This window comes from Chinchilla lanigera, unplaced genomic scaffold (genome assembly GCF_000276665.1).
Source record: "Chinchilla lanigera isolate Chin_1 unplaced genomic scaffold, ChiLan1.0 scaffold00053, whole genome shotgun sequence".
Lineage (NCBI taxonomy): Eukaryota > Metazoa > Chordata > Mammalia > Rodentia > Chinchillidae > Chinchilla > Chinchilla lanigera.
This window is the reverse complement of record NW_004955454.1, coordinates 4457987-4474391: the sequence shown is the minus strand read 5'-3', so window position 1 is coordinate 4474391 and position 16405 is coordinate 4457987. Positions and strand designations below refer to the sequence as shown.

At 46.0% G+C, this 16405-nt stretch overlaps 1 protein-coding gene across 4 annotated transcripts in view; it reads left to right on the top strand.

Annotated features, from left to right (window-relative positions):
• Dcp1b (decapping mRNA 1B) overlaps positions 1-9993 on the top strand; it is a 54215-nt gene extending 44222 nt beyond the window's left edge. For all 4 annotated transcript variants that reach the window (XM_013520130.1, XM_005395964.1, XM_013520131.1 and 1 more), the window contains 4 exons: positions 1437-1562; positions 3114-3953; positions 6781-6981; positions 9769-9993. In XM_013520130.1, the coding sequence (XP_013375584.1) occupies positions 1437-1562; positions 3114-3953; positions 6781-6981; positions 9769-9849 (1248 nt within the window). In that variant the 3' untranslated portion in view covers positions 9850-9993. The remainder of the gene's footprint in view (positions 1-1436; positions 1563-3113; positions 3954-6780; positions 6982-9768) is intronic.
• Positions 9994-16405: the final 6412 nt, after the last annotated feature.

Genomic DNA, 16405 nt, shown 5'->3' with positions numbered 1-16405 from the left:
GTGGATATCAGCATTGGAAGCTGGGGGAAAATCTGTTGCTTCAATTCAGTGTTTCTGCGCATAGAAAATGAAGAAGCCAACAAAGGATCCTTCCATGAAAAATGTGCATCCGCTTTCTTTTAAATAGCAAGCAGAGGTTGAAGACATTTCACACTGACATTTTTCAAGTGACTGTGTCCTAAGCTGTATCCCTGAATCCTCTTGTCCTGGTTGTTAATGCCTTAGGAAGGCCAGGCCAGTCTTCGTGGAACAATACTGTTCTTCTAAGAAAAATGGGAAGTAACACTTTACAACTTAAAAAGTGGTTGTACACCCCACTTACACTAATGCTAAATATTGAAATGATTGATAGAGTCCTTACAAGAAAATAGCAGGGCTTGTATATGGTTAAAAGGACACATTCCAGTGTTCACAGTGGCAATACAGTCAACACTCCTATAGCTTTGAACTAGAAAATATACCCCTCAATAATTGGAAGTTACGCTGGGAACTATGGAGTCCTGAGGGGCAAGATTGTGTTTATGCTTCATTCTATGTCAGGTACAATGTGAAATGTTTTCTGGCCCAAAGCCTTGATTGTACTATTTAAATTAATGATGCTATAGAGAATCTCTGTACTATACTGTACTAGACATACTGGTATATCTAGTATAGTATACTAGAATACTATACTATTCTTCTATAGAATAGAAGGTAGTATTTTTATACTGCTTTATTTGATGTTTTAAGAAAAAGAGACACCAGCATCATTGCTGCTCTCTTTTTGCTATCCCTCTTACTGTGTTAGCAATTGCATAGCCGGTTAGATTAATGGATGATGATGAGTCAGTATTTGAAATGATGAGGCTTGTCTCTTGCCTCTTTCTCTATGAAATTCTAATTTGTGGTGAGTGGCTCAGAACACTCAGATTTGAATTATTCTGTTTATGCAAGATGTCCTTTATTAAATAAAGATGATATTAGTAATTTTTAAAGCAGTGGTTTGCATCAGCTTTACTTTTTGGCTTATAGACGTAAAAGGTTTAGCTACTTTGATGAAAGATATTCAGCAACTCCCCTGCTAATGGAAGAAAAATCTCCAATCCACCCCTTATTTATGGAGTAGTTTCTGTAATAGTTTATTATTGAAAAGCATTAGATCACATGTTTTTAAAACTATTACTTCTTAAGCAAATATATAACCTTTTAACTGTCCACGCATCTAAGAGCTTCTAGGTCTTCCGGACTGATGCTGTTGGTAATCATTTGAATTTGATTTATACCCATATGTAGTTCATATCAGAGAAGTTTAAGAAATTGTCCTTTGTTCATGAAAACCTATTAAAAAATTAGCCATCAACTGGTTGGATAAGAAGCAACCAGATATGTTCTTCTAAAAACTCTAATCTTATTTTACATCCAAAATGAAGTGTCTTTCTTTTTTTTTTCCATTTCAGTGTAAAACCTGCTCTGAGCCAAAGCAGATAACCAGTTCATCTGCCATCTATGACAACCCTAATCTCATCAAACCAATCCCAGTGAAGCCCAGGGGCAGCCAGCAGCAACACATACCTCCTGGCAAGGTACACGGCCTCTGCACAAGTTCTCAAGAACCTCCACCCACAGTGCACCGGGGGAGTGCCTGGTGCGGTTGTAGGGTGTTTAAGAGAGATTCCAAATGAAAGAGTCCACATTATTAAGGATTCACTTTTCTTAGAAGGGTTAAAATTTTTACTCTAGATAAATCTTGTAGACTTGAACACCTTAAAAGATATTGTATTTTTAGGGGCTGAGGATTTAGTTCAGCGGCACAGCGCCTGCCTGGCAAGCGCAAGTCATGAGTTCGATTCCCAGTACCGGAAACAAACCAAAAAATAAAAAAGATGTTGTATTTTTAAAAATCACAGACAACTGATCAGAAGGTCAGAGGTGACAGAAACATTACTCATTGGGTCCATATTCTTCTAGAGTAGGCAGTTCCCAAGGCCACTGAAAAAAGCAACCAACTGGGCCGCAAAATCTAATGTGACATTTTTGAGCACCCCTTTGTGTGTGTAGGATGGGATGCCGACTCTCAGTGAGATCAGGGTAAATGCCAGTATAAAACTTCCCTGTAGACCTAGCGACTTGTCATTGTATTTGCCCTCTAAAATATAAATGTTACAGCAGCTTTTATATCACTGTGTACATATATTATATGTATGTATTTCAGAATAGTACAGCAATAGCAAAGCTTGCTAATCTGCAGGCCCCACTATTGATTGTAAATATAATGTGTCTGTGTATTTTATATGGTCATTCCTAATTAAAGGGGTTTTCTTTCAAAGAACTAGTTTAAATGAATTCTGAAAATGCACATGGAGCCAAAAGGAGTAAAGACTAGCTAATGAAGGTCTTGTATTGAATTTTTCAAAAAAGAAGTCCTTTCTAATTCTTTTAGTTTGCTTCTATTGCTTTCCATGGAGTTTTTATTATATTTTAATAGAAAAACCAGAATATATTGACTTTAGAATGGAGCTCATGTTTTCTTAGTGTAACCGTGGAGAAGGCAGCAGAAGCAGGTAGAGTTACACAGAGCAGAGAGAAAGGAGCCATGTAACTGCTGGGCCGTGATGGATTGTATGTATCTGGTGATTTCTTTAAAGGCCACTGGTGAACTGTTGAAAAGAGCAAGTTGGATTAAATGACATAGCTTTCTTTCCAGCCCTGGGTTTCCAGCATTCTGTGAAAAGCCTCACTCGGGACCCTCATCTGTGCTCTTGCGCGCTCTCAGTGCCTCTTGCACTCTGCAGGCTTGGGTGCACTTGTAGAGGCGGCTTACCTTTCAGCATACATAGTTTTACACCGTAGTGGTCCCCAGTCTGTGGACCCCAGGGCTCCCCAGAGTCACATGCCTATTTTATCAGCCAAGAGATATCAAAATATAACAACTCTCTCGGGGGTGGCACAGGAGAATGCTATGAGAATCTTTAACATTAGAAAGGGAGTCTCAGATTTTTCAGTTTTATATCTTTTGTCTCCTCTAATCGATCGTCTGCAAACAGAATAAATCATTGGGTAAGTTATACTTAATAGCCCCACCATAACAAAATCGTGTGTGGACCTATTTTCAGATATCTTTATTTTTTTTTCAGACTTCAGATCCTGAACCCCAACACTTATCCCTGATAACCCTGTTTGGAAAGCAAAACAAAGCTACCAACCAGGAAACTGTGGATCCCCAGCAGCAGCGAGAGAAGCTTCCAGTCCGGCAGGGCATCGTGCGCTCCCTCTCCTACGAGGAGCCCAGAAGGCTCTCGCCCCCTGTGGAGAAGCAGCTGTGTCCAGCCATTCAGAAACTCATGGTCAGGAGTGTGGACCTGCAGCCGCTGTCAGAGCTGCCTGAACAGCGGCCCTGTGAGAATGGCGGCGCCCATCCTGCAGGGGAAGTTGCTGCTGTACTCACCCAGCAAGAGTCTCCCCATAACATCGGAACTATGCATGCTGGACACAGTGCTTCTGGGACCCAGAACTTGTTAGAGAAGCTCCAGAGTGCCCCGGAACCAGCAGCCAAGCATGATGCCAGCACACCTGCACCCACCAATCTGGCTGCCCCTGGTACCCACAGAGCCCTCTCTGCTGCTGCCCCTGTGGCTGCAGTTCAGGGTCTGGCCCAGCCGCAGCTGGTATATTTCAGTAGCTCTCTTGCACCTCAGATGCTAGGACATGAGGCTCACAGTAAGGGACAGTACACATTGCCGAGACAAACGCTGCCTCTGGTTGGCAATCAGACAAGCAGCCCTGGGGTGGTCTCCCCTCAGGAGCTGCTAAGCAGGCTCCAGGTGGTGCAGCAGGAGCAGCAGCTGCAGGCAGCTCCCCGGCCAGCCCTGGCAGCCAAGTTCCCTGCCGTGACCCAGAGCTGCAGGGCAGGGAAACCCTTGGAGTCCTGGATCAGCAACACATCCAGCACAGAGAAGCAGGCTCCTCTTCTGCAGGTAAATGTCAACTGGGGAGAGAGGGTGGGGTGGTAATGTGAAATTTATGGTCCGCTTCTCGGCTCTCAGGGGCCACGAATCACACACATTTCTGTTTAGAATAGGGTACCCAAAGCCACCTCTGTGAATCTTGTTTTCTATCACTTTCCCATTCTTCCTGGAAGAAGAACCTTCCCTTTGCTTCCCGGTCTAGGACTTCCCCCCTTTGGAGTTACTTTATTTATAGAGTTAAATCTATATAATTTATAAGGCCCAAAGACCAGTACAGATGTAGAAAAATCCCTAGTCTTTGACTATGGAAATTTATGATGGTCTGCTTTAAAATCACTCTGTGATATCAGACATCTGACTTCTTGTTTCTTACCGCAGTTCGTTATTGCTTGTTCATTGATTTAGTAAATGTTTTGAGTACTTCCTACATCTTAGGCATTGTGCTACACTATGATGATGAAAACAGACCTTCTACCTCCTCAGAGCCCACAGTCCTGTACCTTCATGAGGCAACCAGAAAATACCTAATAAAGGGGCTGGGGATTTAGCTCAGCGGCAAAGCGCCTGCCTGGCAAGCGCAAGGTTGTGAGTTCGGTTCCTGGTACCGGAGAAAAACCAAAACCAAAAAAAAAACAAAACAAAAATACCTAATAAAGATAGAGGCTATTTTGCTTGACCTCTGGATCATTAGTATAACTTAATGAAGGTCAGGGGAAGGGTGAGTATGTCACCTACCTCCATTCTTCCCAAAAGAACTGCCAGAGCAGCAAAAATTCAAATGAAGTTTGATCAAAATAGGTAGTGAATGTTTGAATTTTTAAAATTCATTATAATAAAAGGCGCATTGTCATTAATCCGCCTCACAATACCCCTCACTTCAAATACACTTATCCCGTCATTCTTGCCACTTTCTGAGGCTGTTTTGGAAATCCTCTTTCATGAGTGTCTTTATAAGATATGATCAAAAATACAGGGAATGCTGCTGCTGATTGCCAGCCAATGCAAAGTCAGGCTTGTAAAAACATCACAGTGTGTCCTCATCCACTTTATGCACTAGACCTGGCACTGTGACTTCTGGGTCTTCCCCAAAGTAAAAATGACTATGAAAGGTAAAGATTTTGAATTGATTCAGGAAGCTGAGGTAGCCACAACAGCACAACAAAAGATACAAAACAAAACTTACAGAATTGCTTCAGAAAGTGACAGAAGTATGGATATGTCCAAAACTAGGGAGAGTATCACGAGGAGATTAATAACTGCATCCCTTTTACTGTAATATATTTTTAAACAATTAAATATTCACCATGTTTTTCAGTCATACCTTATAAGTGATCTCTCCAGGAAGATGGAGCTCTCTATCCATCAGTAACTGGAAACAGCGAGAAAACCACATTGCTGTTGGTCATCTGCCTGCGGGAATCGCTGGAGATCTGACCTAGCCTCATTTTCCCTTGGATTGGGGCAAATTTACTGAGTTTTAAATTGGACAGTTCTCCCTACTTATTATGTGTAATACCATTGGTCTTTTTGACAGGTTTTGTCACATGGCTTATAACAGTTCTTCAGAAATTGTTTTACTTTTTTAAAACCAGAGATCTTAGGCATGTTCTGTGTATGTACAAATCTGAATCAAGGTATTGATTCATTTCTTTCCTTTAAAATTCCAAGTCTGAGTGCCTTCTGCTGTAGAGACGGTACCTCATTTTGCAAGTCTGAGGCACAGACAGAGTCTTGCCTTCATTCTAATGTAATATTGTCCCCCACCCTTTAAAAACATGTCTTTTCTCACTCTGGTGATTTAGGATCAGAAATTTGGGATTAATAGGCTGACTTTAAATTTCTGCATACATAATTCTCTTTTCAGTAGTCACAAATGTCAAGAGCCAAGTAAGGAAAGTGTACATCCTGCCAGCCCACGCTGTGCTCCTCCTGGTGCTGTGGCTCCTGCTCTGTGGAGTGTCAGTTCTCAGCACCTCTCCTGAAAATATCAGGGACAAGCGAAAAGCAACAAACCACCTGTCTTCCTCTAGGCCAGCTTCTGCCCCAGAAGATACTCAGGGAGAGATTACCATATTCCAGGAACTTCTAGACAGCTTGCTTCTCTGCCCACTTCAGCTGAGTTCTGTGGGGTTCCCTGAGGCTGAAAAGTAGCATTCCTCTCACCTGAGCTGGAAAAGCTGTAGGAGTCAGTCAGATAGGGATCAGAATGTCACTTATATAAGTGGAACAGCCATAGGAGAACTTGGTTTTAGGCTGTCAGCCCAGCAAGGTAGACAGATCCCCCCAAGCAGGTCAGTGGCAGCACCCCAGCAAGCAGCTTTAGGGTACCTGTGCCCAGCACGGCAGCCGGGAGGAGCAGAAACACAGCAGGTCCAATCGGAGAGAAACAGAAGGGTGGACCCTGTAAGTCAGGTTCCCTCCGGTGACAAGGTGACAAGCGCGGAAGGCAGCAGAAGGCGAGAGGGTTGCTGCCCTCTTCACAGACAGCCAGGCTGGAGACGTGCGCGCCCCACGAGGACACACTGCCACTTGCGGCTTGACCTCCAGCTCGGGGAGGACAGCCAGCAGCCCTGGTTCATGTTGCCAGATAATGAGGAGAAACCCAAAACATAAACCACCGCTCTAGAGGCCAGGCTGTACGCATGGGCAGCAGTCGCCGAGAGGGAGACCGCGTAGAGAGCCGAGCGGGGGAGCAGCTGTTCCAGCAGCTTTCCCACCAAGGAGACCTATGGACAGTTAGCACCCGGCTCCCCGGTGCCCACTGCTGTGTGGGAGCACCTCTGCTTCCCTGCGCTTGGCTCCTTAATCCTGCTTTCTGTGTCTTTGCTGTGAGCAGGTCATCTCGCCTCAGCACGTCCCAGCTACAGTGGCTCCTTCCGTGCTCATGTCCCCCATGATATTCACGCAAGCCACCTGTGCCCCACCAAGGGAGAGAGATGGCGGGCTGCTGCCCCTGCAGAGCCCAGAGCCCTCCGTGGTCGCCAGCAGCCCACTCACCAGGCCACAACTCCAGGAAGCACTGCTGTACCTCATCCAGGTGAGGGGGCCGCCACGTCTTCTTCTCACCTTCCCAGACTTGTGGTTGTGAGATTCTCAGGCAGCTGCTGCCTGCTTAGTGTCCTGTGCCAGGAAGAGGGAGTGCGTAACCATTCACCCTCCACCCCAGCAAGTCCTGAGCTCATGGAGCTGGACGACATTTAGAACACGAGCAGTGGCTTTGGGCGTCTCAGCCCGTTGGGGGATTTGTAACTTGGAGGATGAGCTGAGGCCTTCAGGCCCTCAGCCCTCAGACAAGAAGGAACCCCGCACGGGTGAGCGGGCGTGCACTGAGGGCACGCTGGGTACTGTGTACCCATGCAGAGCACTTGGGTCTCTTCTGCTGTCAAAAGAGTCCCAGGGGCCACAGTGGGCAGCCTGTGGGGCACAGGGGGAAGCAAGAGCTGGCAGTGACTGCTGTAGGGAGTCTGCACATGGCTTCGAAACCTGTGAATTAGGACAAGATGGAAAGCCTGGACTCCTTGGCAGCTGCTTGTCTATGAAATAATAATAATAATAATAACAGCAACAACAACAAGAAGAGCTGACATACAGTTTTATGCCAGGCACTGCTTTTCTTCCATTTATTTTTGGCAGTATTAAGGATTGAACTCAGGGCCTTTGCACTGAACTGTGTCCCCACCCTGTTAAAAATGTTTTTCAGACAGTCTTGCTAAGTAGCTGAATTGCCCAGGATGGTCTCAGACATGCCATCTTCCTGTCTTGGCCTCCCAAAGTGCTGGGATCACAAGTGTGTCCCACAGTGTCTGGCAGCCAGCCTCTATTTTAAGCACTTGATACACTAACTCATTCAGTCCTTATACGAAACACCGTTACTTCTCCTAATTTACAGACAAGGACACTGGCGTTAAGTGACTGCCCTGAGGTTGCAGAAGCAGTAAATACATAGAGCTGGGGTCATACCTGGTCTGGCTCCAGAGTGTGCCCCGCCACTGCACCGTACTCTTACCCCGTGAGTCTTACAGGGCCAGCCGCTGCATCTTGCAGAGCGCGCCCAAGAAATCAATGATGGGCCTTGGAAAGGGGAAGACTCTCAGGCAGACAGACTTCAGACATCTCAGTTACCATGTTTACATATCTTTTTGTTAGACAGTCTTTAATAAAATGTTTGTGGTACTTTGCTTAAGCATCTGGTGCCTTTTAGAATGTAACCTAGCCCTTTTGCAGTCACCTCATCCTACTTAAAAAGATAACAGAGTCTTAGTAAAAACATTTTTTAAAAAGATATATTGTAAGAATGAAAGGACTGGGCTTGATGACATATGCCTGTAATCCCAGCACCTGGGAGGCAGAGGTGGGAGAATTACCACGAGCTCGAGGCCAGCCTGGACTACATAGGGAGACCCTGTTTCTAAAAAAAAAAAAAAAAAAAAAGGATGAAAGGAATGGGGCTGAAAGTCAGCATCTGCATTTGAAAACATAATAATCTCATGGAAATAAGACCAGCAACAAATGACTGAACCATACTAATGTATAAATAAACGCCAATATTTAACAATGTTGTTATATATTTATATATTAACAACATAGCAGTATTTTCTACTCTTTAAAACTATTATGATAAGTCCATGAGAATTTAGAGAGACCATCTGCAAACTTTACTGTAAACAATGAAAAGAAAAATAAGATTAAGGTTGAGTTTCAAAGATCTGTAGCTTTTCTGGTTCGTTCCATACAGGTCACATTGTCCCGAGATTCTTTGCATGGCTACTTACAAATTCTGTTCCTGTTGCCTCCACTCCCTGCATACGTTTTACTTTTTCCCATGTTCTAGTCATTGTTGTCCTGCTGCGCTGTAGAAGTCACCCAGGCAGTCTGTTTTCAGTCCTGTTTTAGGACGGAATCTCATGCATAGAGACTTTGTGGCTACTTCATAGGCAAAACGGGTAACATTACTCTTTCCTGCATGTGAATAATGCTAACTCTGTGTATAGTGTGAAGATGTGACATGTGGGTGAGTTGCTAAAGCTTTAAAGGATTGGAGTGGGAGGAAGAAATCTCTAGCACTGAAAATCCAGAAAGCCCCTGATTAGACCCATGATTACTGTACCTGTCACCCGGTAGCCTGGCGAAAGAGTCCAGTGACTGCCAGCCCAGCTGCTGTCTACTTGGCAAGGTCAGAAACTTTCCCCAGCTTGTGGGAAGAACGGTAGTGGCTTTGGTAAGGTACCAGTTAAGCGTATTGCAGGTGGAAGTCCTATTACTGCCCAAAACAAAATACACACATGTGGACAACTTGGAGGGCCTTTAAGGACAACCAGCAGTCTTTCACCCAACCTGGAGACACTCTGACTACGGATGCTTCCTCCTGACCCATCAGTCTGCTGGGCGTCAGTGTCTCTTCATGCAGCAGAGCCAGGTTTTCCTGAGTAAACCTTGCCGCATGCAGCCGCGTGCCGGGCTTGTCCTTCTGTGCTATCGTGAGGACTTGCTGCTTTACATAGCGATCATTGAAAACCAGCAGCTCTGTCCTGGCCTTACCTGCAGCCCCACTTAACATCCGTGCACACAGTTAGAGCCGCCTGCTGCTGAAGAGCACAAGCAGAGGTGAGCATCTCAGCATCAGATGCCAAGGCCTGGGCGGGGTGGGTGGGGGTGCGGCTCAGAGGTAGAGTGTTTGCCCAGTATGCATAAGGCCCTGGGTTCATCCTTAGTCCTAAATAAATAAATAAATATTTTTTTAAAAAATCAGATGCCAGTTCATGTCTAAGAAAGGGATCTGCTGCCTAAATTTCATTCCTTTGGGCCTTTTGCTCTTGTTTTCCAGAATGACGACAATTTCCTAAATATCATCTACGAAGCCTATTTCTTCAGCATGACACAACCAGCCATGAAAAAGACTATGTGAAAGCAAATCCTTTGAAAAGATGATTTTCAGGGTCCTTACAGATCTCCTGCATGAGGCTCTTTCATGTGAAGTGGTATGGCCTAAAATGTTTCTTCCTTTTTAAAAAAAATATTGTAATAAAAAATCAGATGTTTTTGTATAGCCAAGGGGTTCTTGTTTTTCTTTTTAAGATTCACATCCTTCAGCACACCTGGTACCAAGAATCAAGTGGGTAGAAAAAGTCTTTGTCCAGGTCACACAGAAAATGCCAAACCGAAATCATTTTTTCTTACATATATAGGGCCACCTTAAGAAGAATCGGGCTTTCCGTGGGAAGGGTTATTCTCCAAGCTGCGTTTCTTCACTTATTAATAGCTCTGGTTATTTCCGGCAGTCTCCCGGTGGAGTGTGCGGCGCCACAGCACCTGCCCACCACCAGGTGGCACTGTCACCCCACAGGTTTACCTGTGAAGACTCGGGCGCCTTTGGAAGTAATCATGGTTTTCTTTTACCAGAAAAGTAAACCTTTAATTTGTAACAATCCAGTTGGCATGTTTTACCCAGGCTTTAAAGGGAAATTATTTCTGAAAATATTTATAGCTAGTTTCTAGAGGGTGGTTTTTCTAGGAGTCAAAAAATGGCCCAGCTTTCCAGCAGCACTTCCTTTATCCCAGCTCAGCTTATTTCTTACGGACCCAAGTGGCGAGATGTGCCTGCCTGCGCTTCCAGAAGAGTGTTCTGTCCTTTTCAGCCAGGTGTGCCAAGGGAGAGGTCCCAGAGGGTCCCAGAGCCTCTCCTTAGCTTTGGAGAACAGATAGTGAATGTTCAGGAGCAGAGCTATAAGGGCCCCCAGACGGATGCCTGAGTTCGCAGAGATGAGGAGCTTAATCTTGGAAGGAGGCAGAAGTGCCCTTTCCAAGCCGTTCAGGCCGCAGAGGGTCCATATGGGAGTTAGTCCCTGCTGAGCCTTAGTAATAAATAAAGCTCTGCATTTCTATAGTCCTTTTTATTCTGGGATCATAAAAAGATCTTTAGATTACTGCTCAGCGCACAGGTTTTAGTCTCATTTTATAGATCGTAAAATGGAAGCCTGGAAGAAAAGTTTCCGGACAGTTTCTGATGCCCTGACTTGGATTTGAAGCTTTAGACCTTTGTTCAGCTGCTGCACCATCAGGCAGAGGGTTTGTCAGAACACTTTGTCCCCGCAGGAGGGAACTATTCTAAGGAGAAAAGGTGGGCAGGAAAAGAATTGACTTTTCCTGAACCCTTGTTCTGCACCATGCTTTGAGGAGTCTGCCGTGTTGTCCTCCCACGTTGGTAAGGGACAAATTCATCTGTTTCTTTGACATCTCTACGACATCCAACATAGTGAGAGCGCATGCGAAGCTGTAACGAAATGCATGAAATTAAGAATTACTTGTGTGTCTCATAAAGAATAGGGTAAAGGGAAGACATACGTGGATCTGTCATCCCCAAAACAATGATAATAGTGTTGCTTTGGCAACGCATCTACTAAAATTAAAACAAACCAAAGAGGCACTGAACTGCTGGCCAGGCTTTTTAAAACTCTGTCTAAGAGCCATGAGTGTTATCAGTAGAGCACTTGCCTAGCATGCATGAGGCCCTGGGTTCAACTCTTGGCCCCACAAAGTAAGTAATATAAAACATTAAAAATCTCTTTGAGTTTAATTAGATGGTTAAAGTTGATTCTCTAGCTAGGGAGAGATGAGTTACATTCTTAATGTTTCTAATATATTAGCCATGATGACTGGCTAGTTTTATGATTATTTCTCCTTTAACTTCAGCACCGAATAAATAAATAACAGCAATGACAGCATCTCACGTAACACAAAGGCCATGTGTGATGTGACAGGAATGAGCCCAAGCCTGACCTGGTCAGACGACACGCAGGCTTCACTAGGACCGTTTTAGGTCCTAGTGATGTGTTTTCTCTGTCCTTGCCTGGAATGAATCACTTTAAAAGAGACAGTCCCAATTCATTTAAACCAAAGACGAAGCCTTTCAAGGGGCAGGCGGGAATGGAGTACTTATTTCTTCTCTACAGCAAGGCAGATGAGAGCCGCCTTGTACAAAGGGCTTTCTCTAGAGAGTTCAAGAAATAGATCAAAAGGGTTATCTAAGGCACCCAAAGTTAGATTTCGTGTCTAAATTGACTTCTCTTCCCACTCTCATCCTGAATTCAGAGACCGTCACGGATGCCACTCCTAGGTGTGTCTGGCTCCCAGGCAGCAGTTTCGACCTAACTGATGTCAGGTGGAATTTCAGGGTGAGACACTTGTCGGTGCGACAGCTGTGAGTGTCTGCTTGGGCAGAGTTACACAGGCCAAGCTGCCCGGAGTAGGGGGCAGTGTGTAGCCTTCAAGTCAGCTGGACTTGCCTTTGGCTTCCGGCCAGCTGGGCCTTTGGAGACATTTTCTCATTTATACAGCAAAATGCCCTCCCCCAGTCTGTGAGGGCTAAGCGGGCACCACGTGCCGGGGCAGGCCTTCATGCCGGCATGTGGAGCTTAGTGCTTCCTGCCTGCAGGGTTTGCTGTTCCCAGGACTCCAGCACGGAGACCCCTGCAGCCGCCAGAGGGACTTCATCTGCGTTCACCACCACCAACTGTCAGGTCTGACCTGGCCTCTGTCTATCTGTGGCCACTTCACTGTACCGTCTTCTCGTCTTCAGTTCTCGTCAGTAAAGTGGGAACAGTGACGCATCTCTTCCTTACAAAGGAGGGGCCGCCAGCTTTCAAGCCAAGGGTATCAGCATGAACTAAAACAATTGTTGTTACTGCTCCTCAGGGTTCTGTCACTGTCACAAAAGACCTGCGATAAACCAACCTCGAGAAGGAAAGGCTTACGCGGACTCGGTTTCAGAGGTGTCAGGACACGGTGGAATCTTTTGCCTTTGGGCCTGTGGTGTCACAGGACATTATGCCGGGAAGTCTGCAGTAGAGCAGAGCCGCGCGTCTCATTGTAGTGGGAGCGGAGAGACAGAAGGGGTCGGGTCCCCGTGCGCCCTTCAAGGCCCATTCCCAATGACCTAACTTCCATTGGCCTCATCTCGTAAAGGTCCTGCCACCTCTCAATAGCATCGCAGGCTGGGGGCCGAGCCTTCCACATATTGGCCTCTGGGGGACACTGAAGGTCCCAACAGCAGCATGACCCATTCTACGAACAAAGCCAGAGAACGCAGTGCTAGTCCACAGGCTTTGCAGTCCTTGAAGAGTCTTCTAAAGAGGCATACTGCTCAGTCTCCTCATTTAGAAGGCCTGGCAGAGAGATCCTTGCACTGAGAGAGAAACCTGTGTTAGCATCTTCAAGAACTGCCTGCTGTCCATGCAGAGCTCTGCTGATACTTAGCCACCTGAGCTGGCTCCTTCCACCCTTTCAAAACAAAGGGCTAAAGGCAAACATTCCCATGCTGATCTCCTAGGAAGACACAAATCATTGGCATCTGGTAAATTCCTGCACACTCTTCATATCCCACGATGGACAGGATTCTGCTTGCTTGCTCTTGAAGAAGGGTGCAAATCAAAGAAGAAAGTTCCTCTTCCCTTAAAGAAACGCAAACTTTTGAGTGTCTAAGCTCTCTTCCGTTCCCGTGGGTGTTGAATCCAACAGTTCCCACACGTGAGGGCATCTTCCCTGATGTGTGTGATGCTGAGGCTGGGAGGTGTCGTGTCAAAAGCCTCAGCACCAGGCTCTGCTTGGGTCCAACCATATGTCAGTGCAGAGGCAGGGAAAGCAAGTGGCTGAGAAGTAAACTGTGAAGACAGATCTTCCTCTGTGGGGATGGGTGAGCAGGGATGGAGGTGTGGGGTGAAGATTTGGGAATGAGGAGTGCAGACTACGTGAAAAATAGGCTGCCTGCGCACACTTGCAATGAAGAAGACTCTTGGGCAGTGCCTCCTCTATCCAGCCAGGACCTCTTTCCCTCTTTTCAAAGGCAGCTTCGTCCCAGCTTTGGACCGCGGAGCCATCTTTAAGGTTAAATTTATCATCTGCAGCCGGCAGGTTGCAGCGACACCCCATTGTGTCACATCGGCTGGCTGCACATGGTGGTGAGCCTCCCCGTCGTTTTGCTGAATACTTGATTTTCAGATTCCAAATGTTCTGCTCCCCGCTCCCTCTTACAATTAGGGGAGTGAGAGGGGCGGATCTGAATCCTTGGTATATTTAACTCAACCTTGGATATCCCGATAGATTTTCACCAAGTTGAGTTATAACTAATGTCTTCCAACAGCTTAGAGCTTTGAGAAAAGTACACAAATAAAAACTGTGCTCAGACTGTGGTCTTAAAACATCAGAGGGGAGGCGAAAAGCAGATCCCTGTTGGCGACTCCTGTTCTCCAGGGGCCGGGCAGTGCAGGCGGCACCGTGGCTCTGACCCAGCTCTGGGCACAGCGTGGGCCAAACTTCTGGAGCAGATGAAGAGGGGAAATGTAAGAAATCCAAACCCTGACAGGGTGACTGAGGGCACAGCAGGAAGCGCGCACACGGAGTTCCAAATAATCAAGAAGAAGGGTGGGAAACTATAGAGCTGGGAGCCAAAGCCGACGCATTTCCTGGAAATCTGAGGGCTGAGACCAAAGGCACTGAGCACCTTGGAAAAGTCAAGGGCAAGTGTTCCACTGAGGGCCGCTCAAGGAAGTGGTGGGAACCCCGGCTCTAGAACAGCTGAACAACCGAAGTCTAGACATTCAGTGGTCCTATGACAGACCCTGCAGAGTCCATCCAGCTATATACACTCACAGCTCTGGAAGCTCCAGCTCCTCCGAGAGATTCATTCTCACTTCCTGCCACCTCTCTGACGGGTACTGCTAGGCTTGTCTTTTTGCAGCACACCATTTCAGGGTTCAAAGCACCAGGATGGCAATCCCAAGATCTAGGCAGCTACGAGCTCCTTATCCCACATGCAGTAGTGCCAAGAACACTGTACTTAGAGACACAAAGACCCGGATTCGAGTCCTACCACCTCCTGTCTCTTTACCATGGAAGCATTGGGAGAAAATTCTGTTCTGTAGTGCTTTACATAACAGTTCATAAATTGTCACTTGGTTCAGGACCATGCACACTCCATATTGGTGTCCTGTGAGTACCATATAGTACCCAGCCTCAAAGCTTGAATGTAGCCAGCCTCTTTTACTGCACTTATAGATCTGTCATATATCTGCCTGGGATTGTTTCGGATGCTTTTCATATTTTCTGGCCAAAGTACTTCTCCAGGGTGATGAGGTCCATAAGCTTTATTCCCACTGTGTAAATAGATCTTCCCTCAGAAGCTGAGAAATGGGCTTGACAGAAAAATCCATAAAGAGTGAACCCTGAAGGGATGTGGACCTCTATTTGGTAGCAGAGTGCTCTGCCTCTGTGTGAATGTCCTTACCTCATTAGATGATACTGTCTTACCTTGGCCAAACTCAGTAATGTCGGCTGAGTGGCAGCTGCTCCTGGCTTTGGGCTGCTGGAAGCTTTGCATCTCCTCAGTGCTTTCCCCCAGACTTCCTAGTGTTTCTTCACTCAGAAGATGTTGGAGGAACAGCCTTGTTCAGTTTCATCTATGTAGAAACTGTGTAGGTTGTCTCCATCCCTTACTTCTCCTCACGCTCTTCCCCACATGCCGAGTTTGGAATGCTTCCCTCATTTATTGAGTGAATGTGTACCACGCCCTCTGGGCCGGGGCCGTGGATGATTCCAGAGATGGGTAAAAACTGGCCCCTGCCCAAGGATCTCACAGTCCGGATTGGAAGAAGACTAATGACCAGGCTACTACCGGATAGGCGTAGGGCGCTGTAACGCACCTGAGGCAAAAAGGAAGGCCAGAGAAGACTTCCGGAAGAGGTGGTCCCTAAGCAGTTCTAAAAAAATATGTAAGAGTTGACAAAAGGGAGGAAAGCAAATGTTCAAAGTAAAACAGCATAAGCAAAAAGAAAGGCAAGAGGCATCTACGGTGTGTGGAGGTGGGAGTGGTTGGGTGGGAAGCAGGGGTACAAGCCAGTCAGTGCGGCTGGGTCCTAAAAGACAGGCAGGAAATGGGGCTGGAGAAAGCACAGTCTGTACCCCGTAGACGACGGGGACTCACTGATGGATTCAAACAGGAAGAGGCCTGGTCAGATCTCCATTTTCCCATAAGCCCCTGGAAGCTGAGTAGAGAGGAGAATATGGGAGACAAAGTCAAGTGTTGTATTATTCAGGTTTCCAACCCTGAGAAAATCAAATTATAAAAAGAAAAAAAACTATCAACTAAAAAAAGCCCATGTCTTGACAGATTCACTGTTGAGTTCTATAAGAACTTTGGAGAAGCTCTAACATCCGTACTCCTCAGACTAATGCAATCAAAAGGGAAGCAACACATCTAAATACATTCACTCAGCAAGCATTACCCTGATTCCAAAAACAGAAAAAGACCCAACCAAAAAAAAAAAAAAAAGAACTTCAGACTAATCTCTTTAATGAATATAGATGCAGGAATCCTTAATAAGATGCTGGCAAACAGAATGCAGTAAATCACCAAAAGGATCATACATCATGACCAAGGAGGATTTATTCCAGAGATGTAAGGATGGCTT